This window comes from Oenanthe melanoleuca, chromosome 5 (assembly GCF_029582105.1).
Source record: "Oenanthe melanoleuca isolate GR-GAL-2019-014 chromosome 5, OMel1.0, whole genome shotgun sequence".
In the NCBI taxonomy this organism is placed as follows: Eukaryota; Metazoa; Chordata; class Aves; order Passeriformes; family Muscicapidae; genus Oenanthe; species Oenanthe melanoleuca.
Window position 1 is genome coordinate 29,013,053 of NC_079339.1, and position 25,550 is coordinate 29,038,602.

The window sequence follows — 25,550 nt, forward strand, 5'->3', positions numbered from 1 at the left end:
ACCATTTTGGGGTTTTCTGTGGTTTTCTTGGGTGTTTTGTTGTTGTTGTTTTAAATCAATGAGTGGTTGACCACAGAAATTTCCCAGAGTAAAGTATTTCACGATTAGATTGAAAAATATTTGATAATCATAACAACTCCAATGAAAAACATAAAAGGAATGACCATTCATCCAAAATTCCCCAATAGATCAATTGCAAAAGACTTAGTTTGCAGACTTCTGTGTGGTTATCAATTAATCTATCTACATGTATATACACATGCACAGGCACATAGATATCTATCTCTTCTATTATATACTAAACCAGCTTTGTGTTTATTTAGGAGAGGTTGGCGGAATGTGAAAGTCACAGCTGGTTCAGACACTCATCTCCTGAAGACTATGTATTCTGAAAGGAAACTACACAGTAGTTTCTACAGTTTCTACACACAGTTCTAACTACAATTAGAATTTGATACTCCTGTCTTTTGAAGAAGCCTAGCTTGAGCAAGTACGGAAATGGAATTTAAAATGTTTTTAGATCAGCCGAGGCGGTTAAATAAAAAGGCTTTACAAATGTAAGCTGAGAGTTTCCTTTAGTTTTACTAAATAACTCCCCTATCCTTTTTTTTTTTTTTTTTTAATTCTTCACCAGCCCCAGAAAAACAAACAAAAAAAAATCATATTTGGATAAGCTATCCCTACTAAGCATTTTCTCTGAAAGTATATTAATATATCATTCTGTGCTGCATGTCTTTATCCTCTGCAACTTCATCTTCTTGAATTCCTGAAAAGATCCCTCAGGACAAAGATGATGACTAATTTCTATACGGGATGGTTTACAGCAGGATCAGGTATAAACAAAGGTGAAATAACAACAGAACTGGACAGCACTTGCATTGCAATCTGTAACTCAGTCAAGCTAGTAACTGAACATTTTAAACTATCCTTACAGACATGGAGGTGACACTGCATGCTTTGGGAAATAATTCATCAGTTTCAATAATAATTGTGAGTGCAGCAACCAAATAGAACAGAAAGATCCATTATCCCTTAAGCTGGAACTCAGTCAAAAGGAGGTTGAAACCACCACTTCACCATGAGATACTCAGGAGAGACAGTTATTTCTGAGGAAGTGAAGTTACACAAGAGTTCTGCCAGATAACAGGAAGCCAATCGAAAAATGAGATGTTAATTCACAGTAAGACACAAGCAACAGCCTCTGTTTGCTGGCTCTCCTGCATTCTTGCCAGATGTAGCAAGAACATGCCATTTGCAAGACAGATAACTTCTTTCTCATTGCACAAACATCACAAAGCAAGGTCACTTTTAATCTAAATCCCATTCCCAAATATAGCAGAGCTTGGGTATGTTGAGGAAAGAAGTGCTGAGAAAGAAGCACCCTGTTTCCTCTTCAGTGGACAGAGAACTCCATCTCTTCTCATTTGTGATCCTTCAATTCCTCCTACTGAGTAGGCTTGATCTGGAGCATGAAGTATTAAGTATGAAGTGCTTATTGGAAAAAAAAAGAACATCCTGCAATACCATAAGGCTTGATAAATAAGAAATTTGACACCCCAAAATCTTAATTCACAGCACATTTTAAAGGTTACAATATTATAGCTGGTTTTTGATTCAGAAAGTAAAAAATACTCAAGCAGAAAGCTGTTCTTACACAAGTCAGAATGTATAAACACTTGCACAGAGATCATAAGGACTAAGCTGTGCTTTCTGAGTAAACTGAATGAAGCAGCTTCCAAAATTTCCAGTCTCTTTTAGTACCTTCCATTAGGCATCATCCTGTTAATCCAAACACATGAAATTTGGTCACCCAAAGGAAAGACAAATCCAGAGGGTCTCTGCTGTGGTTTATCCTCGTCATCTTTCAATTTGGGGATTTCAGTGCTTCATTTGAAAGTTTCACTTCTGTAAATAGTCTTACCTAAAGTTTTTATGAGCCATGGATTGCCAAGTGTGATCCTGAGTACTTCTTCAGCTAGCAAAACAGGATTCAAGGCTCATTCCTGCTGCTTTCAATGGTTCCATGGTAAAAACATTCCTTGTCCTAACTTAACACACAGATTTCTATTAGATACTTCCAAATTCTGTCAAATGTCTTCATCCAGAAACCAACCTAATGTTCTACTTTCAAACAACCAGAGCCAAGTCCTAAATGGAGACTTCAAAGAATAGGCCAATTTGTGAAATGTGTTGTGAAATCACAACATATTCATTTATAGGTGTAAACCAGGGTTTCCCTGTTCTGAGAGAAGTTTGAGCATTTGGGCTTTGTTCTTTAACTAGAAGGGCTTCACCTAGACCTAATGCTCTTCACCTTAAGCTGGGAGCCTACAGTCTTTTGAGTACCTACTGCTCAAGGTGCTTCCTCTTCTTTACCAGTTTACACTGTAGTTACTCTGCAGGCCACTGAGACAACTTGGCCTACATAGGCATTTCCACAAACCACCATTCCTGGCATTAACAGGTCTTCAATCTATCCTCTGTTATTACTTTACTATGTTAAAAATAATATTTTTTTTCCCCTGAATATCAACTTCCAGGCTGCCAGCTGACCATACTAGGGCATTGGGAACTCACACAGTAAATATTTCAAGAGCCATGGCTACAACAGCTGTTTTCATCATCACTGTTTTTATTGTCAAGATATTTACAGCAAAAACAATTTCTGCAAAGCAAAGAAATCTGAAGTGTTCTATAGGGAAACCCAGACTATGCATTCTTTGTCCTCCTGCTCCTGTAACTGATCAGGTTCTTGAGACTTATGAGGGATGCTGGACCATGCTCATTATTCACAAAATATCTACTGACATATTTTAACACAGTTCTGTGATATGTAATGAGATAGAAAAGTATAAAACCCCACTTTATGTAAGTGGCTAATCTCATCAGGACCTGTTTCTGTACTGGATCATCACTTCTCACACCAATAATCTACATCTGCCTATAGAGAAAATTGTACAGAACCAGACAGCAAAGGTAAACTCACTTATAGCTGTGGAAGTCATTGATGGACTCAATACAATTCAGAAATCCCATTTGGTTGGAGGCAGGTATTATTTTGGACATTTTTCATGCCTATAGATCACAAATGAACAGCTTTTATAATGGCAGTGACAGCAACCAACCACTTGAATATTCTCCTCAAAACAGGACAGCAGTCACACCTTTACCACACATCTTGCAAATCTGACCTGTGGTTTTCATCTGAGCCCTCTGCATCCAGCACACTGGAAAACATGCAGAGCTTCCTGAGCCATCCAGCATCTTAGTGAATGATTGTTTGTTTTGTAAATATTACTGGCCACAGCTCAAAGGAGCTTTTCTATGCTTTTGATCTCCACTACAAACACAAAGGACTGAGCAGCATGTGGCCAGGAAAAGCTACATCCAGCAAGAGGCTATGAAAACTTCTGCCTGGAGAGTCAGTAAAAAAGGAAGGGAAGCTCTTCCACAACAACTATTTATACAAAATTTCTACTTTATATATTCAGAAACTGCAAATTGCACCCATCCATCCTTTCTAAGAAACTCAGCAGTTCCATGGGTGCATGTTTCAAAGGAACACATGGTTTGTGCACTTCACCAAGCTCACATCACTGCATGCAGAAACTAACAGTATACACACATGCTATCAGTGAGAAGGAATAAGTTACTCCTTAGGCATAATGCCTAGAAAAATGAAAGCAGAGTTTTCCATGAAAATATTCTATAAAAACTTCTAGAAAAACATATAAATATTATTAGTGAAGTGCAAAGTTATAAGTATGTACTTTACTTCATGCCTTAGGATGATTTCAGATCTTCATTTTTTCCACAGATGCATTTCTTTGCCAGATTCTGACAAAACTGTTCAGAGACCCAATGACTGCACTGCAAAAAAAGTTTTATGCCTTCATCTATAAAACATAACAAATAGACTGCATTCTGCTGGTCTTTCATTTTCCAGTCTCATTTTCCCTTCCCCTTTCATGGCTGCATAAATAGTCAGCAGTTTCCTGTGAGCATTTACTCAAGTCTAAACCTCAAGAAGATGAGTTGAGGACTCTTTCTATACAGATGTTCCATGTGGTCTTAAACATATCAATAACTTGCATATCAGCTTCACAGGTGAGCTGCTCCAAAGTTGTCACCCATACTGCTAGGAAGCTGTGTCATTCTAAGGCTGAAGTTTTACCACTTGTTCCAGTCACTGCACACTCATACACATTTGCCCAGACAAGCAAGAAGACTGAACTTCCAAATAACAATTCCAAGCATAAGTACCACTGTAGTCTCACACTGCCACCAGACTCCTAAAGCCTTTTATGGAAAAGACTTCTACAATGGCCTGGGTTTTGTGGTCTCCTGCAGTATCTCTAGATCCTGCTTAAATTCTGAGAATCAAAATTGAACACAAATTCCAGCAGAATTCTACCAGTCCTGGGTACAGAAATAAACAGCATTCCTCCTTTCTATTTGGAAATCGTGTTAAAGCATATCAGGATCCCATCAAGGGGCTCTTGGCCAGAGCTGATTAGAAAGACAGCTTCTGCTGAGGAAGTTTCAATTACTTTCCCCGGGATAATCTCTGGATCATGGTTTAAGGCTGTTTCTTATGCTGTATGCACAAACTTGCATTCTTTCCCCTGATTTACATTGCCTTTCCTTGGCTATAGTAGAACTACACAGAATGATGGCTAGTCTTGAAAAAGGAGGTAAAAACCAGACAAAGAGAGAAACTGAATAACCCATTAAATCATGAACGTGTCCCATAAAAGTTGTGTGCAAGTATGCTGTGAGTCAAAATGGGAAAGCCTTCTGTTCCATTGCCCATCTTGGAAATTGCCTGGGAAACCATCACATTGATGGAATGGATTTGGCAGCATTCCACAGAATTAAATTCACAACTGAAAATTAACCTTCAAAATAGCTACTAGTTGCATTCTCACATTCCAGGGTTGTATGCATTATTATTTTAAAATAATTTGGACATTTTGGGGAATATGGACACTCATTTTATTAACTGGCTTTAGTCATATGTATTTACAGTTGTCTTCAGTACAGATTGAAATTTTCATTTTAGGGCAACAGATTGTATCCTGAAATGAAAACAGTCAAGAGGAGTGTAACACATGGACCTACCCTGTGCCCCTACGGTCCATCAGGTATTTTTCTGTAAAACCCAAGGGCCAAAGGCCAAATTTAAGAACCATGTTACATTATCTTTTATTTGTTTCATTTTGCAACATTTGTTGCACAAGCATGAAGGTATAAACAACATGATGCTTCCTTATCAGTGACCTGTCTCCTCCACGCTTTATCCAGAGGCCAGAAGTAGATTCCCCAGCATCATCAGTGGCTGACTTCACAGAGACTGGATTACCCTATCAGTAAATCTTCTGGAAGAACAGTCTGGACAGGGAGCAAAAGCCTTTGCTTACACACACATTCCTTCTTCACTACCAAGGAAATAACTCAACTAATACAAATAAGTATCAAGATGGCTTTCTATAAACACACCCATGCACATATACATACATACATACATATATATATATATATATATATATCCATAAATACACATACACACACATCATATACAGGCCCTTAAGCCTAGAACCACAGGGAACCTGCTGTGGAAATTATTAGTAAGAGATGGCCAGAAAATCAGGTCTATCTGCCAGCTTATGGCTGAAGCTTCTCCAAGATTTTTGTGCCCAAGGGCTTGAAGTTCAAAAAACTGTGGTCTCTCAACTGCAGTTACTCAGAATTTCTGACTCTGTCTTTGGCCATGGAGTGAAAAACAGGTCTCACTGTTGGGTCATTAGTTTGGCCTAAATCAAGAAAATGACTGGCTGTAGGAGAAATGTTTCACCTTTAGGTCACTGGTTTGCATCCAGTACAGGTCAGTAGTAGCTGAATGTCACAACCACCAGACAGTTGTTTACAGCCCGATGTAATATGAATTTGCCAACTTCCCAATTTCACTGCATACTGCAGGATCTACGTCATCAATGACCTTCACAACAATTTCAGACATTCAGCAAAGGACTAAATGAGAGCCTGAGCTTCCATGCTGAGTGATGGGATGTGGAGTCTCCAGATCAAAGCTGAAATACACTGATAAGCCAGTAGAACAGCTTGTGTCACCACTGCTTGTGTTCAACAGACAAGGACAAGAAGAAAGAGACTATGGTTTGCAGAGAGCTCAGCTTAGTGCTTTACAGTAATACTAAAATCTATTCAAAAGTACAGTCAGTTTTTGGCAAATATTTTCCTAACTACAGATGTAAGTAGAAGGCACAGTTGTTTCTGTCAATACCCTGAAAGCACCAAAATTCTTTTCATGTAGCCTATATTAGGTGCTGGGAAAATGTTAATATTGACCAGGAGGTGCAATTTAAAAGAGTCTTTTTAAACACACCTTGGTTACATCTGGTTTGTTACAGTAAGTTATCCTGATGTTACACCCAGTTACTTTTTCAAGGAATGTCAACATTTGAGGGCTGTAACTTACTGGCAGTTTAGTGTTATCCTGGGATTAATATGAGAGGAGAGAAGTGGGCTGTGAGTTACAAGAGGATGTGTACTGCAAGAGATTTGGCAGGCCACAGCTCTCATTAGGCCAAAATTAGGGATGTCCTAGGTCTGTATGTATGCTATTTATCACTGCCTGGGGCTTACCAACAAAAGTAGCTTTTCCATTTAAAAATTCATTGTTCATTACAAGAGGAAAAGAATTATCCTACCTGCAGAGTTCAGATTTGGGGAAAAAAAGCACCAGAATTTCTTCAAGTTCTCTAAAAAAGATACTAAAATCAGACAGAAGGCTTCAAAAGAGAAAATATTTTTCTGCTCCTGCTTTCAAGCAGCACTATCCCATCTCAAAATTTACTGAGTATTCACTAACCTGAGTTGACAGAAAAGATAATCTTCAAACCATCAGCACATTGAACAGCATCAAAGAAAGTAGATTCATAATTGGGGAATTAGTTATTAGGAGAATTAAGATCCCTGTCTTCTGAAAGAGTCCCAGTTAATAGACCCAGTACATATCAGAGATCCATCAAAATGTGTAACTTTGTATATAAATTGATAAATAGGTATACCAAATGTAGCACAACAAAGAAGAGCATATATAGAAAATGACAGAATAAAGAAAAGTACAGACAAAAATGTAGCATCATAAGCTCCAATAATATTTCCAGCAGAAGGGACCTCAGGTCTCTCATCCTACCTCCTGTATCTGGGACAGCTATCTCACACCAGCTTTACCCATCCAGGTTTTGAAAACCACTGATGATACAGACAATACAACTGCTCTGTGCAGTCTGTAGTGTTCAGAGTGTAAATGGAAAGAAAGAAACAGGCAGGCCAAAAAATGCAGAAGGAAACAGAAAAGAACCTCAAAGTGACACTAGGACTGCCACAGAAAGAAAAAAGAAGGGTAAGGGAAGAAAGAACAGTTATTTTAAAAATAAGAAAACAAGTAAAGGAAAACATTTTTCAGTCCTTCAGTTTTTCCAGAAGCTTAATGTGAAGGGTCAGATTCTTTAATCCTTGATTCTGTAAAATAAAACAACAATCCAAAACCAAAACAAAACAGAAAAACTTTGTGCCCTTTATGCCATCTCAGCATAGACTCCAGAACCTGAGATACCTCAAATCTCCAGCTGCTTTCAAACAGGTAGGCTGCAGCAATCCTGCTGAGTTATGTTTGACACATTTCTGTCAAAACTTTGAGGATAAACAATGAATGACACTATTTTGTATGTTGAACTTTGTAGTTCCATCAGATACAAAGCTGGTTGAGAGCCCTCCAACTAAACACATCTACTATATGGCTGGTTTAATGTTTCCCATTTCAAGGAACTGGGAAATGGCAGGAAAGCATGGCAGGGCCATTTTTAGGGCTGGTGAATTGAGAGATTTAGATAAACATTTCAAGTTTTGTTTCCTGGCCTATTTGTCCTGTTATCACAATTCTGATTGCAGAATCTTCAAGCACAAGACAGCTTTAATGTTGTTGGAAATAGGGAAGAGGAAGAATACTTGCTGTCAACTCTGCCGCCACTGTATGGCCAAGCCAGATGAAGAAAAAAAATGGAACATTATCACTGCTTGGTTTACTAACTGATAATGAGACACTCAGGGCTATTATAGCTCAGACACTGAAGGCATAAGGCCCTGGCTGGAAGAGTTTATACTGACCAGTCAGGGCATCACAGGATTCTGTGAGACTAAGGGGTAAAAAATATTTTCCACTCAGATCCTCCTACCTTTTTTTTACTGACATGACTTGATATCACTAGGTCTTGATGTCTTAATTTAATGTTTGAAAGATCTGTGTGTCAACAACAGCGTGACTGCCTCAATAATTGAATCAATATGGAATTGTGTCCCTGGAGATGGAGAAGAGACTGGAAAGACAGCAGAGGCAGCCAATGAGACAAATAAGAGGCTTTCTTCTGAGAGCAACTGTGAGGGAGTGTATGCCATGTAATGTTTTGATGATCGCCATGCTTGCTCCACAACAGACAGCAGACCGACATAACATTAAAATCTATGTCTGTCCTCTTCTTAAGGTTCAGACAATAATACCAAAGGCAGCAAGATTATTTTAGCATTCAAAGTAAGTAATCAGGTGATGACAGGAAGCCACATCTGAATGTCTGAACTAAGAAAACCCCACGGAGTTTCAAGTGCCCATGACGCAGTCTTTTCCAGCTGAGTGTAAATAGGACATGTCACCTCACCAAACACCCTGGCCCACAATGTTTTGAAGGTAGCAAAGGAGGAAACCACTCTGCAAAGAGGAAGCAACAAATGCAGTTTTAAAAAGCTTGCAGGTTTAAACCAACTCTATCATAACCAGAAACAGCTATTAAATTCTGAAGTAATAACACATCATTAGCAATTAAACTGCTGGAACCAATCTCTCAAACATTTTCAATGGCACCATTGAGTGTAGAAATTGCTCACCACTGTATGCATGGCAACCACTGGCAAGGCATTGTTTATCAGTGATTAGAATACGGCACACCACTACCACAGGTACCTATGCAAAATGCAACACAAATACCATGTAATTTCAGGTAGAAGTAAGAAGCTGGGCCAACCAGGAAACAATTTTTTGTTTTATTCTTTACTGGTTTAGCTGAAGTAAAACCCTGCAAAACAACATATTTTTAGTTTGAAGGGTGCAAGAATGGTGAGAAAGAGAAAAAAGGAAACATCCAGACAATAACTCAGATGTTATTTTGTGTAACATGTGTCTGCACCAAAATGCAGGTGACCTACCACCTTAGAAAGAACCACCAAATCCTGGGTGAAGCTGTAATAAAGTCAAAGTTGCCCCATATTGCATGGGCACATATTGCATACCACTAAACTTGCTTTCAATTACTGTTCAGTCTACAAATGTCTTGTTAGAACAAAGGAGGAAAACAAGATATCCCAAAGGAAAATCCACAACTCATTAAAATAAGTTTTCCAAGTCCTTTACACTGTCAGAATGGCACTAAGGTGATAGAACCTCCTCTTACCCATAGGATCTTCTCATCCAGGCATTTCATTTTAGCACAAGGCAGGTTCATCTCAGGCTATGTCTATCTACACTGTGTGTGGTAAATACTAGAAAGATTATGCTGTGCTGACCTCTCTGCCTCTGGGACTCATCTGCTGCTGGAACCCTCTGGAGCCCAACAGCTCATTCCACACTAGCTCACATGACCACCACAGTGCTGACTAAGAAGCAGATGCACCCTCAGGAAAAGCAGAACTGGGCAGTTTTGGACAGTAAGCCAAGACAAGGACTTGGCCAAAAGCCATTAAGGATTTGACATGTTGATCCCATGCTGGTCAGAGTTACCTCATACTAACCTGGAGGAAAATAATATCACCAGTCTTTGCTAGTTTGCATGATTCTCATTGTACAGACAAAAGAAACAACTAAAGTCTCCATGAGGTTTTTGGCATTTTTAGCTGAACCCACTGTGAACTTTTCCTCTTGAGATTCAGATTCGGTCACTGAAATGCACTCTATTAGCTTGAAGGCACTAAAGTTTGTCCTAAATTTCATTCCTACCAAACATTAACAAGAAAAGATTTACAGACTTCTAAAGCTCAAAAAACCCCTGCAGGCCCATCTTCTTAGTCACTCGTTCTTTGGTGGGTAGCAGTTTCCAATGGGCAGCATAATTCTCAAACATGACAGGCCTTGTTTCAAGTCTTAAAACAAAACATCAAGATTATCAGTTTGAAGTCAAAACAGAGGGGACAGCAAGGGAAAAGCCAGTTGGATGGTATTTATGAAAGATCATTCAGCAGCAGATGCTGATGATGACTGGACCCAGGAATTTTCTACTTGAGGCAAATGTTTACTGCCATGGAGATGAGACTGTAGGTCAAAAGGAGACAAAATGTCATATTTCATAGAATAAACAAAAGTAAATGAAAGACATGGCAGCTTAGGCTTCAGCACAAATGAGCTTGTCAAATCCCATCAGCTAGGATTTGAACTGTTACCCTGCTGAAATATCCACTGTTGTTTCTTGTGATCAAGTATTACCTGAGCTCAGTAACCACAAGTCAGGCAACAGGCAATACAGCTTATTATTAAAACCTCCTACTGATCTTTGGAAGTGGTCTGTATTGCCTGACTCACACAGAAACACACAAGAGAAAACGTTTCATATTTTTGTTTAAGAAGCAAGTCCCCATTAGTGAATAATTTGACACAGCAGTGTCAGACACCCAAAAGAGTTGGTGTTGATCCCCCTCTAACTACCCTGCTCTGATCCAAACTCTCCTGCTCTGCTTCCCTATGAGCATGTCCCTACTCTGGCTGTGGCTTGATGACCAGCAATTGGTTTAGATTCTTCTGCCTTCAGGATGGCTTTGAGCACTACTGGACAGCATGGAGCTAGCTAGCACCAAAACTTCTGGTTTAATTTCTTACAAAAGTTCTCTAGTTGGTGCACATCAAAACCACCCCATGTAACAAACAAACAAACATGCAGCAAGCAACATCACTGAGGACTTGTTTCAAAATCTCAGTGGAAAGCCCACTGCAGATGCAGGCTGGAAGAAATTTGAGGTATAAAATTAATCCTACTGGAGGAGCTGGTTGAACATGGGAGTTTTCATGTTTTCAGTTTACTTGAAAAAATATAGGACCTCCTATATAGCACACATTCCCAGAATGTGTTAGAGCCAAAAACTTCAAACACTTGAAACAGAAGTCTGTATTCAGATTGCTTAAAATAAATTTTAATTATGCAACATCCTGCATAATTTACAGTTTTTCCTTAGACCCAAATTAAAAAATCCATCCTTCTGTTTTGCTAAGAAAAACCAATAAACAATGAAATTTGACAAGTCAAAAATCTGCTATTTGAAAAAAAGAATGAAAATTGAAAGATAAGCAAGGGAAGCAAAAAAAAAAAAAAAAAAAAATGGATGGAATCAGATATTTTAACAACTCAGGAATTTATTTATTTTGTGTGTAAGACATCAAAATTTTTTCCCCATTCCTTCAAAGCTACAGAAGCATAGATGTTGAAACCTGAAATTGTAGTTCTATACCCTTTTGCTTTTAAATTAAACAAATGATCTCAGTTTTTGGAGCAGTTTTTGACTCCAGGGAAACTACGCCATAAAGAGAGTGCCAGAAACACATCTAATTGATGCATGTCCCAAGAATAGCTCAAAGGAGGGCAGACATACCACATATAGATTTCAAGGAAATTACTGAAAAGCCACAGAGCTTCAACATAATGTGATATGTGAAACATAGCATATGAAAGACTCACTATCAAAAGGGTAAATTCAGTTCAGGAGATATTAATCTGATTACCTAAGAGGTACTATGAATTGGATATGCTCCTTTGTGCACCAAATCCAACCTGGACAGATGGAGGAGACTTTATGCTCCATTTTCTGACATGTAATTAGTGTTTAAGGGATGATCAAGTTACAGACACAAAGTTTCAAACATTTTTTTTTTACAGTACATGTGCAGTGAAATTTTCTGACCATTTACTTGAGTGGCTTACACAGTCCACAACTTGACTTTGCTGTTCTCATTTTCAGTGTAATGCTTTCTATGCACTCGTCTGGCAGAAAATCAGTCCAGCAACATTCTTAAACAAAACACTTCACATAGAGCTCTGAAACTAGACTTGTGCAGACTGAATTCTGGGCTAATTTTATGCAATGTAGGTTTTAATCCAAATTATAGGCAATTTTAATATTTTTCTGCACCATAATCTCCCCTTCCCTTCTTGCCATTATTGGCAACTTTCAGGATCTGTTGACAAAACTGTTAGTAAAAATATATCACCTGTTGCAGGCTCCTCCCCCTGTTGGATTTACAGAACAATGCCACTGTCAAATTTCTATGCCTGTAAATTATCAAGTCACTGGCATTGGACTATCAGTTAACTATTAATATGCTACTATTTTCCATTATGGTAATGGATGCTTTCAAATAAACAAATTTGAAATCCATTTTTGATTTTGTTTATAAATGAACAATTAAACAACAGTTAAAATTGTGACAGAACATGGCTTAAAAATCAGATATCTAATTAGGACATCTGTAACTTGTCCTTTTTTGCTAAAAAGGCTGTTTGCATGGCTTATCAAGCCCTTAGCCTTTGCAAGTCAGCCATCACACAAGGCTCCCTTCTGTTTATTCCTCCATCAGCATCCTACATCCATAAGACCATGCTCATATGCACAGGTATATGAATAACAGAATTATTTTTATAAAATAAGGCTTAGCCCACCTCCACCAGCATTGCCCTATATAGTTTTTCATTACTTTGAACTTTGAATTATTTCAGCAGAGAGGGACAGACATCAATCCATTAAGGCAAGGAGCATTCAGGGAGAATGCTTTTGCAGAGGGTGGCTGGTGGCAGGAGCTGCAGCTGGTGGCCATCCAGCAGCCGTGGCCGAGGGAGCCGCGCCACGAGGGCGCCGGGGCTCGCTGCCAGCCGACTGACGGGGAAGGGAGACGGAGAGGGGAGCTCATGAAGAAAGGCTGCGGCAGCGTGGGAGGACTATGACCTTTTGATCTCCGAGATGTTCCTGATGTACCAAAGTGACATGTCAGCTCTAATAAGCTGCACTCTCAGGCTGGTGGCAGGGGCCTACAAATTACTGTGAGATCTGAAGGCATTTGTGGGGATGATCCTGGCCTGGATGGGGCATATCAGCGCTCCCCCAGCAGGACTATCTGACAGTCGACCCCAGCAATTCCCACCCGGGGCTGTAACCTCCGGCAGGGTCACAGCCGCACAGAGTGGGGTCGCAAGCCTGACAGAGATGTGATTGTTTGTGTTAGTCTTTGGGGTTGCAAGCTTGGCTGGGGTGAGCTCAGCACCAAAAACACAGGCACAGACCCAAACCATTTGGGAACAGCTGGCCTAACAGATTTTGCGCTCAGAAACAACTTCCAGATATTCAGCTAAAACGTGCCTGAACTGCTGCCTTGCATATCCATGTGCCAGCCCGAAACAAGAACTCCCCTGCCAGGTACAAGACTGGCTCAAGTTACTCCTAAAGAATCATGGCTGCATACTCAGTACTAGCATCTGTTTTGCTTTCTTTGTGACAAATTTTCCATTGTTAACAGTGCTGCTATTCATACTTGAGCCATTGTCTTTTCTACCCTTCCTGGTGTTAGGCATCAGCTCATGCAGGAATATTCTGTAGGTTATATCCAGCTTGAGGGACAGGAGCAACAGCAGACTTTTTAGGAGAGCAGAAATTAGTAAAAGCATAGCCTCCCTTTAGTCAAGCTCTGGGCATTTCCTCTTTCTACCATTTCTTCACCCATCTTCCTGTGCTGCACTGTTACCACTTGGGTTGCTCTCCTCTGAATGCTTTTTTATTTTTTAGTGTAAAGAAGACTAGTAGCTTCCTGACTAGATTAATTTCGTTCATGTGAAGCATGCAAAATCTGCTCATGCTCTCTATGGTAATTAAATTAAGAAATAATGCACCAACTGTATACTGCCTTTTATTGTTGTGTTTGTTTGGGTTTCAATGCAATATTTTAGGAGCAGACTGTCACTGTAAAGAAGTTAATTTGCATGGCAGAGCACCCAGCTTCAACCTCCAAAAAAGGCTAGCAGATTATAAACTTCCATCATTTAAGATAATAAATCATTATTGCAATAATAAAGCAGGAAATAGACACAAATTAAGCAGAAACACCAAGGTACTCTTTTTACGATTAAGGGGAAGCATCAATCACATAAACTGCCTGAGATTAACAAGAAGTCACTTTTTTCAAACATCCTGCAGTAAACCCAGAGGAAACCCAGCTGGAATTGCAACTAGAATATAAGCATGAGACTCTAAAATTATCCTCTGTCCCCTCACCCTTGCCTTTCTTTTTGGTAAAGCATTTGCACCTCAGGTCACTCGTAACTGCTTCAGGTTCTGCAGGTGAGCCATATGTTTCATGTAATGCCACATGCCAAATGTAATTCCCATAGTGATGTTTTCCCATGTATCAAAATCCTTCTGGTCCCTTCCAGCTCCATCAAAAGAAAGATCCAGTGATGGTAGTATAAAACTCCAGAAGAAATGGGACTGAATGCTATTGATTGCTGAATACTTTTTTCTCCAGTCTCTGTACAGATTTAAGGATAACTCACAGTGAGTTAAGACAGAAATTAATTGGTCATTGTGCACAGGAGAAAGTGGTGTTTAGCTCTTTTTTTATCCTTGAATTCATTTTTTTAGAATGTATTTTGAAAGGTAAGTTCCACCAGCACTGAGGTGCAATGTGTAGGGCTGCAGAAGAACTCAAACCAAGCCAGGTCTCAAGTTTCTGACTTAAACCACTGATTTGCAGGACCAGTAAAAGTTCTATATTCACCCACACTGAAATATGAGTTAATCTTACTTTTAAACATTTTTAGGACATAAGGAAATGACCAACTGCAAATTCTTACAATACTTTACAGCTGCATGCCACCAACTGAAACTCAGTGACTGACCCATGCATGCTCTCAAGCTTAATGCAGTTACAGGAACACGGGAGTAAGCTGATGTGTGCAGCAGGATTCATGGAAACCCATTCCACTTTGCACTGGAAGGAGTAGCATTTACTCAGCTGCACTTTTTCTCAGTGGAGGTACAATACTTAGCACTGAGGGGCAGCAACTTCTAACCACTCAACTGCAGTCACTTCTGTTATTGTGCTTCTCATTATATAGATGAATGATTCCCAGCAAATGTACCTGAAGGGTTTTTGGATTACAAATAGTTGATTAATGATTATAAATCACATCACATCTTCAGAAAGAAACCACAACAAAGCAGCAAAACTTTGTATGCTCTCAATTAGGAGGAATGAAGATTCTCCTAAACTGATAGATAGAGGTCTTTGAAAGCTCCTGCTGACAGTTTTCAACCATTCTGTAGTCTAGATTAAGTAATTATACATGTCATTCAGCTTGGAACTTCCACAGACACATAGTCTCTGCAACACTGTTTTACCAGGAGATTTATCTTTTGATTGAAAGCCGTTAAAATTTGGCTGGATGTTATTATGTCACTACTTCCCACTTGGTGAAATATAGCACCAGAATTAGTACAGGCGAACAAAACAACTGTTATCATGAAATCTAACTGCTCCATACACCACCACAACCCTGCCTCACGCAGAAACAATCATGGGATCATTTCCCCTGATGGTTAATATCATTTGCTCCAGGCCCTGTAATGATGGTGCACTTCCTTTTGCTGTCCTCTACAACCAGAAGGGCTTTTTTCCTTCCACTAAAGCACAAGGGTGCAGACTCCACTACTGTTAGGAGCACAGAGTTACAAGAAATGTGAATAAAGAGCAAACACAACAATGTGGGTCCAACCCTAAGCATTAAGTATACACATAAATCAATGAATAAACAAATCTAAACCAACCAACAGCCTCTGATCTCTGGGGCTCCCTTGATAATTCCTTCAGTGTTTTCACTCCATTTGGCACCAGGACTAAAAGAAGGAGATTTGAGGGGAGAGAAGCAATAAACTACATAACTGATCTTACTGAAGTGAAGGTCAATCCATTATATTCCCCATAGAAATATCTTGAAATATTAAGAAAAAAAGTCACAGAATAAAAATAAAGCTCCAAATTTTAAAAAAAGGTAAACTGAGGCTGGAAGAATAAAAGAATTTAACCGCAATATCTCAATGGATCACGGGCAAAGCAAGAAAGAAAAGCTGAAGATTCCAGCTTCAAACCTTCTACTCCTAAACTAAAGCAGGAAAATCCTGTGGGTGGGAGATATGGTAGCTTAGTGTTCTCCAGTCTCCATAACACAAAAGCCTACTTCTGCTCAACTGCTTAAAAGAATTCAAGATCAGAGCAACAAAGATGAAAAGGTCAGACTAAACTCATTGCTCACACTGTGCACTAAAAATATACAATGCTATGACAAACCACTTGATGAATACAAATGGCAGAAGACTGAACACTGGCCTCCCCAGAACTAGTGCAAGTTTAGAGACAATTTTAAACACAAAATAATTCTGACTTTTTCAAACAAATACTTGAAAGTACTAGCTGAGACTGAAGAAGCCCAAAACAGCATTCCTTTTCTTTGCTTGACACTTTGTGCAGGGTGGGAGGAGGATACTGTTCTTGTTCATTTTTTCCAAGAAAGATGGAGTTTGGCTTTGATGTCTGTGAGAGGAAGTTAGAGCTTGCAGCTGGCCAATACATTGATAGCATAGGCACTGGTGGACTAGAAAGGACCTCAAGTAGGTCATCTTAACCTATCTCTTTGTAGCACACAAATGGAATACAAATTTCCCTGTTCACCTAGTGCTAAAGTACACAGGCTTAGTTTCTAAAGACTTTTTATCTTAGATAAAATTTAGTCATGTGAACTTCACAAAAATAGTACCGTCACAGACACAGATAACTTGTTTTAAAAAGTCCATTAACAGTCATACAAAATATTTCTACTGTTCATGAAGCCTAATGGAGCTTGAACAATCTTTTTTTAAAAAAAGCAAGATATTATTTTAATTGGGTTAAGAGCTATTTTTTATATTTAAATTATAAAAGCTAGTTCTTAAGGTACTCCTGGGCTTGTCTGACCACTCCTGCAATGTAAAATAACTTTCTCCAAGTTGTCTTTCACTGGAAGAACTAAAGAGGCTACTCCACAAAGCAAGGATGGAACTGAAACAGCAACCTCCATCATCCTCCAGACTATCCCCTCTGATGACATAGGTTGAGAGATGGCTATGTAAAAATGGTGAGGTTACAAGTAAAAACTGAGAGGAAGAAGTGACAGCATTACATGTCTGAGGATTTTAAAGCTAGAGAAAAATATTATTAGTCCTAACACCTTCAGCTGATAATCTGACAGGTACATAAAGGCCAAATGAATACAAGGACTCAGACTATAAGCAGAGAAACTTTGGTTTATTCCTCACTTTAATTGTGGCAAACTATGCAATTCTTTTGTCTATCTGGAAGCAGAAGTATGGACAGATCTGGGAATTCAGCTGGTCATAACCATTTCCTACAAGAAAGACCAACAAACAGTTCATGAATTCTTATATTGCTACATAAGCGGTGGCATTTTACAGCCAGCACTGCTTTTATAAATCCATTAATGTTCCCATAAAAATCTAACATATTTAAGGACAAGTTTTCATGCACTAGATCAGAACCTTACAGAAGACAAGCTCTGAGTCTGAAACAGCTTAACAATGTCCTTTCAGCTTGTTCATCAGATTAGCTTTCTGTCACACATCAGATGAACAGCTTCCTTGGTTTCTTGCCTAATCTAACACATAACCCAAGCAATTCTCTTCTCAAGCAGAATCAGAAGCAAAAACAAAGGACACTATAACATTCCACTTCTTTCTAATAGCACATTTAGTTCGAAATTTTCATTTCTGCCTCTGTCTAAGAAAGATTACCCTTTTAGCAAACCATTTATAGTGAAGGGACTGATTTCAGATAGGATTAAAACAACATATTAGACATATACAAACCAAGCAGTCTGAGTTGCTTACAGGACTAATAATGTGTTATGGGTCCTTTCACATCTAGGTCACTGGTTCAAATTCAGCTTTAGTTGGTGATGAGTGACAAGGAACAATGAGGTAAGAACCCAGTCACAAATCTGGCCTCTTATCCCTGACTCTGCAACATATACTCTTTGTGCACATGGGCTACTCACCTATCTACTCTTTCCTGTAAATTCTACAACTGTAAAAGAGTAGCAAGTATTATTACTACCATACTAACTCTAGAAGACTAATTAATTTAGGATTCTGGAAGTACAAAAGATTATCAGAAGTTTATTGCTGCTTTCAGGCTGCTCAAGAGCAACATCCAAATACATTAAGGGGGAACCTTCTCAGGACAGGTCAACACCGTGATGTTAAAAAGAACCCACCAAAACACACTGGCCACACCTGTGTCTTTTGATAGGAAGATAAACATGGAAATCAGATGTTGAATGAGCCTGAAATTCCACATTTGCTCACAGATAGACAGCAGGGGTTAAAAGTGATGAAAAATGGAAATCCAGAAGAAGCCGTTTTACAAATAAGAAAGACACAGGGAGAAAAGTATGTAGTGTGGAGATGCATGGTGCTCTTCCATTACACAACACAGTAAGTAAATGCCATATCAATGTCAGTCAAGAAAGGAGGGAAGAGAGAGAAGGAAAGGAATTTATCAGCCCTACATCCCTTAATAAAACTTGAATTTCCAAAGGAGCCTGCACTGCTGATGTCTGTACTGTTCTTGTCCTGTGGCAAGACAAATGTTTCCATTTTCAACAAGTCTGATGCTGGCACATTTTACTACTTCAGATCCTTAATTAAAAACAAGGAATGAGAACAGTAAAGGAATAAAACACAGAGCACCAATACATTTTAAATCATTCTTAGGTTAAAAGGTAAAAAGGAGTGGTGGTAGTTTAGGCACAACATGATAGATTCATTATTAACCTGTAACTGCTAGAAAAATCATTATGCCATCTCTTGTGTAGCCCTGATTCAAGAATATTCTTGAACTACAGCTCATACACAGCACTGAGAATCTTTTATATGTGCTGGGAAATTTAGAAACATTTCAACTATTCCATGTGTTTTTCCTAAGTATCTTAAAATATTTTAACCACAGGACAAAAATATGTTTTACTGAAAACATATTTCTTTTTACTCCCACTTCAGACTCAGCCATGCCTTTCTTTCCAGAGGAAGCTCACCCATAGCAACTCTAAAAGACAAAGAGAAGGACAAGTACTGTGATCAAGACAATTTAAGAAGACAATGCACAACAAGTTTGTGCCAAAAAGAAAATTATAAAGGTGAAAAATAATGCCTTTATCTTCCAAATCTAGTTACCAAATTTCAAATCTTTCTGCCAGAAGTAGGGAGCAGTATTTGAGCCATGTACTTCAGAGATACTTTGGCAATGGGTGGAGACAATAAAAGCCACAAACACAATTTCAAAATTATTTAATGGGCCATGCTTTTCCAGACTCCTATTGACAAAATTATGAAGTAAACACATCGGTTTTAAGGCATTGCACATTCTGTTTAAGTCTACCTTCAACCTTTCTCTTGTCCACTGAAATGAGTTGCAGAAATGTCAGTTTTAATCACTGCTTAGTTATTTTGCCACTGAGCTGTATTTGTGTTAAGTCAGACAAGCTTGAGATAACTGTGTATGGTCAACCAGAACACAGAGAAGCTGATCAGAACCACCAGAAAGAGCAGAAAGGAGACAGAGAGGGGAAATACCTATGTTATGCAAAGTGGGAAGTCTACATGCAATTATCACGCCTTTGCAAGAAAGATGAGCATTGCTTTGCATCATACACTCGGGTCTATGCATGAGCTGAACACTAAATAACAAAGTTTTCTGCATCTGTTCCTCATGAGGGTACTCTGACTATTATTTCCAAGTGGGGAACACTAAAATTATTATATTACTTTGTAAATCTTGATTCAGAATTATATTTTCTTCTTAACATGCCAAGTCCTCACTATTACTCAAAAAAGTGCTTTTCTCTAATTCTGTGCAGAAAACAGAAGCACAAAGATGTAAAGTAATACATGGCATCACAAAAATTCCATATTACATTCACACAACAGAGAGATGCAGTCTGAGGCACTGTACTTGAAAACCAAACAAGGGTAATTCAAGGAGCAGGACTGAGGATCTGCTTTCCTTCCTTTGTGACCAGTTGTTTCTTTTTGGAATCACTAACGACCATTAGATAAGATGAAATTTGCAGACTAACCTGTGTATTTACTCTTGCAGCAGCTTTAGATGACTGACAAAATAATGCTTTAAAGGCATGTGAATGACAGTACAATGCTGAGAAACTGACATGGCTCAAAAATTCATTCGCAGCCTTTAGAAAGTGTCTGATCGTTTTCTACTCCGCATACCTTCTTTTTAATTATAAATGGATATTCAGAGAAACTGGAAAATAATTTTGTTTCAAGACAGTGTTAGGTTAGACTTGATAATTTGAGTCTCTCAGCCCCCTGTATTTCAACGGAAGACTGCAAGTTACAGTGTGGATTTGTGTCCGTGTAGAGTTTCAGTTCTCATGGAAGGGATTTCTTACCTTCAGACAGGGACAAATCATCAGCTGGAGACACCAGGTCTGCCCGGATCCCAGGGCCACTGCTCAGCGCTGTGGTAATCTGATTTGTCAAGATAACCTGCAAACAGACAAGGGGAGGGGGATGGGAAATGAATTTTTATAGCTACTATAGGCAGAGAGAAGCCCAGGAGTGCAACCCTCCAGGCAGGCCATCGAGATGACCCTCTATTCTGATCTTCAGCAAATTCAACACTCAGAACATTTTGAACTACCTGCAGAAACGGAAAGAGTCAGTTGCAACAAGTGGAGGAAAAGGGATATTGTTAAAAAGATGAAATACTGAACAACAGTATGCTGATACATACAGGCACCTTAGATGAAACTACTGTTCTGAAGAGCTTCATCTTTTCCTCGTCTTCTATGAACAACTTGAGACTCTTTACTAAAACCTACCATTTTCTCCATAGGCAAATAGGAAACCTATTTTCCAAGTGATTTCCACACAATTTACACACTTTCTTCCTTTGGCTGAAAAACAGTACCATGGAAGAAGGTGTGATAGGGGTACATCCCCATCAATCTGAAGCACAAAAATACTAAAGGTTACAGGGCTATCTTTACAAAAGGGGATTATTGAGCCTTTTTCAGGATCACAAGATTCTGATAAACAAGGCTATAGCACCCACAGTGTTCTCCTCTGACAGCATGAGCAATAGTCGTGCTTGTAAGAGATGAAGAACTTCTTGCACCTTTGAACACATACTTGTTTTTAGTAACAGAAAACATTAAGCAAACACTTCAAACACCACAGAGAGAAGAAGATAGCTATAGCCACAGTTATCCCATAATACTTTGGATCTCTAAGCAGCTGCACTTTTTGCAATAATGGTCTCCACTTCGCTGACTAATGCAAAGTTAAAAAATTACTTTTTTTTTTAAAGAACCAAAATTATTCTTCTTCTTGCACTGAGAACAGACAAACTCTAAACAAACTCTCTTTCAAATCAATGGCCCATCTTCAACTGTATTTGACACAGGGAAAAGGGAGAGAGGAATCCTGCAAAACACTTGGTGAATGCAGTTTCATGATGCCGTTGGAATAATTTAACAGATTATCATTGCTAAAAGGAAGAGGAATTCCTTTGCTCTTCCTTCCACTGCTTGCACCTCCCTCTCATCATGGTTTCCTCCTGCTTTTTAACACTTTCAGCAGTGAGATATGGCACACTCTCCCCTTTTTTTCCCCACTGTGGGACCCCACATAAGCTGTGTCAGAACAACGAGTTGTAACTGGAGTGGTGGTGCTGCAGGTATTGTGTTTTCTTCAAGCAATGTGACGAGGTGCCAGCAGTGTGATGAAATATGTGACCTTCACAAGACTCTACCTCCCTGCTCATACCAGCCCACCCATCCCTGTGCTTGCAAAAAGGCATGATGGTGCCTGGGAGCTTTATGGACTGTATCAACAGGACTAAACTGAGAAGTGTGTAAGTCAAATCTTCACTCAACAGGAGTACAAGACCTTCAGAACCCCATAGGGATGTCCTTCATGCTAATCTGCTATTGACAGCAAGCTCTGAACAAACTTGAGCCAGCTGTGATCACTCTGCACAGTTTAACCACAGGATGCACCGTTTGGGACTGGGCATTTGTGATCACTGCAGTGAATATGGATATGGTAGATAACAGCCCTGATTGGTCACACACCTCTTGGAATACTTGTAATACAGCAAACACACAAGAAACACATTACACCTCTCTGCTGTTTCCCCCAGAGCTGCTATGTGCAACGAAGGCAGACAGCAAAGGGTCTGGTATACACAACTCCTTGCTGCCACTGATGGCCGACTTGTTCATAAAATTAATTCAATTTATTAACAAAGAAAAAAAAGAAGTCACTTTTTCTTTTTTCTTGCTAGGATACTTATCTTCTATTTTAGTGAGCTAGTTTGTCCTTGTGATAGGCTGGGCATTAAAACTGGTTCAAGGCAAATGAAACTAGTAGATAGCCAAGAGTTAGTAGGGATAAGGAAGGATAAGGAATGATGTGAGACCTTTCCTTCTTGAAACCATTCTCACTTTGTTTCCACTGTGTCACAAAAGCCACAGACTCACGTATCCATAGTATCCAGTACCAGAGAATGTGCTGAAACAGAACACACTAACAAACTTATAGTCACACGTACTGGTGAGGTATGAAGTTTTCATTGGCACACTTTGCAATGACCACATTATTAACAAGTATCAAGCTCTCTAAGTGATTCAGTCACCCCAGACTCATGCCAAGATAATCTTTGTGCTGTGTATTTTATTATTTATGCTTAAGGAACGTTTTTAATAGAAAAATATACCTAAGCATACTATATTTTATATTGCTTTCCTTCAAAGGAAACTAACTTTGAAGGCTTAAAAAAAAAAAATCAAAAGAAAAATGAGCAAGAAGAATAATGCAATGGTTTTGTTTTTTAAAATCTTCCAGATTCCTCCTTAACCAGGAACTCCACAGCACTGTTAGTTGTGGGACTGAAAATCATCTTCACCTTTTACGTTTAACTCAAACTATGCCCCTGAACCTAGATTTCAATTTCTGATATATCCTTCAGTAACTATTCAATACCAATATCCTAGATTCCCTGCTATACTGTTAAAAAAAGCAAGGTCCTACCCAAGGAAATGTTCCTCTCTGAATTGCTTTGAGGATGGGAATTAAGCATATTCTGAGTTCCATGACTTCATTGAAGGTTACACATTTGCTTAAATACATGTCTAAACACTATCTTGAATAAGCACACTTCCTCTGAGATTAAGCCATATACACACACAGAATGCTTATTTTGTAATTAATTGAAAATTATCCCCCATTTCTACAAGCCTGCAGAACCAACATAGATGCAGTTCTCCCGTAAGTTCACCCACAAGACAAGGCTGTTAGCTAAGCACTAAATTTGGCATCAAATTCCCTGTCACACTTCTGCAGCCTCACCTACTGCAAAATTATTTCATCATGTATAGGTATTCCTATTATCATACACACACACATATATATACATGTATTTTCATGTATCTTTCTGCAGCTCCCGTAAGGTTTGAACCTCCGTTTGAGAGTGTGCAGAATACTCCAAACTCTCACTAGCTCAAACAAGCTGTGGGTCACTAACAAAAGAAAAGAGCTGGTCCTTTGCTACAGTTATGAAAAAAAAAGGCACCCAGATTCACCAAACTCCTTTGGATAGATACCTCTATCTTCAAAACTTCAACCATATGTCCTTACTGGAAAGTGCCAAGTTTTATTTTCCCTTGAGTAAAACTTTGGTCACAAATACTTTGGCTGTGGAAAGTGCCATTTAAATGAGACCATACATTTTCAGCAGTCACCAGTCCTTACAGGCATTCAACTTGAAGCCCTTAATATTGGTATCACATGACTCCAGTAGCACATTTAAGGAATTTATTAATTTTTCTCCAAAGTCTCCATGAATCTGAAAGACATGCTTACATTCCATCCTGCTATCCTTTGAAGTGGTTCAAGTATTCAGAGAGCTGCAAATAGGTGTTTGAGGGAATGGTGAAACTTGTGTATGATATGGAAAAAGCACACAGGCAGACAAAGGAGATCTGGTGTGAAACAGTTCTGTGGCTTTCTGGTGAGGAATCACATCAGTGCATGGACAGCATCAGCTGAGTCTCACCCACTGCTTCATACATGTGTGCGCAGAATATACTATTTTTGATGTTAATTATGCTGTTTCCTAGAAACCACAAAAAAGAAGGTTTGGATTTGGTGCCACACTTGAAAGAAACTACCTGCTAAACAGTGCTTGGATTAACAAGCTGGGCTGCCAGTCCAAGCAGACCTACTAGAGAGTGCTTTGCCCTGAACCAGGAATAACACTTCCTCAGCTTTTCCTTGTAGATTTGTCATCAAGTTAACCTGTTTAGTACAGGAGACCTGCCAAGTCCTCAGGCTAAGTAGGTAAGGAAAATTTGCCTCTGTTGGGGTTCTTTTGGACAGATACTGGACATCATTACCAGCCAAGCACAGTTTCAAGGCCAGTCATATGTATATCAACTTCCAGCAGAACACTCAACAGTGAGAATATTGCTACATGATATGTTGATGTTATCATTCTGAAATACACAGTATTTTAAAATATATTGTATTTTATAAACACATAGTATTTTAAGAGGAGCTCCTATTTCCAACATCAACTAATGGAACAAAATATTTTCACTGTCACTAAGTCACAAAAAGCCATCATAATTCTCCATACACAACTGTGTCCTGGCATGTGCAACAGGTAAGGAAGTTTTGCTATTGCTTTTCTGTTCCTACTTTGTGATGAGCAAAGGGTGTAGAGCTTCTTCAGTAAGCAACTGTGCCTGAATAGAAAACACTACTGCTAAAAGAGGGGAAAGAGGCCAGCTAGACAGCTCAGAAACACTAGAAACATGCCTCAGTGCAGTCTCCCATGGAGTTCAATGAACCCCTGCCTTTAAGCCTTCAGCCTATTCTTTTGCCATTGGTTAAGAGAGCTATTAAGTGAAAATTTACAGTCCTCAGCCTTCCAATTCTGACAGAATTACCAACTCTTTGGAAATCCACTCAGATTCAGATTTCAAAATCCTTTCTGGGAAAAAGTCTACTACTTAAAATACCACACAAATGATGGACTACATGATTTCCAATCTTTTACTTCAATTTTTACTGCAGCATAGCTACCTCAGATTGTAAAATAACTCCATCTAACCATTAGAAGTGTTATGAAAGCAAGGAGAATTAGAAAATCCAGAGACAGACATGTTAAAAAAATCATACAACTTGATCCTCTGATTACTTTCTCACTTTTTATAGGTGTCAATACCTGGGAAAAAAAAAATGGACACAAGGATTTCTCAAGGAAAACAGCACTCAGGTTCCAGACAGATCATTGTTACTTCTAAGATTTAATCCAGAAG

At 39.0% G+C, this 25,550-nt stretch overlaps 1 protein-coding gene across 3 annotated transcripts in view; it reads right to left on the reverse strand.

Annotated features, from left to right (window-relative positions):
• Positions 1 to 25,550, reverse strand: part of RAD51B (RAD51 paralog B) — a 386,318-nt gene that overhangs the window by 183,653 nt on the left and 177,115 nt on the right. For all 3 annotated transcript variants that reach the window (XM_056492651.1, XM_056492653.1, XM_056492652.1), the window contains exon 8: positions 20,616 to 20,712. In XM_056492651.1, the coding sequence (XP_056348626.1) occupies positions 20,616 to 20,712 (97 nt within the window). The remainder of the gene's footprint in view (positions 1 to 20,615; positions 20,713 to 25,550) is intronic.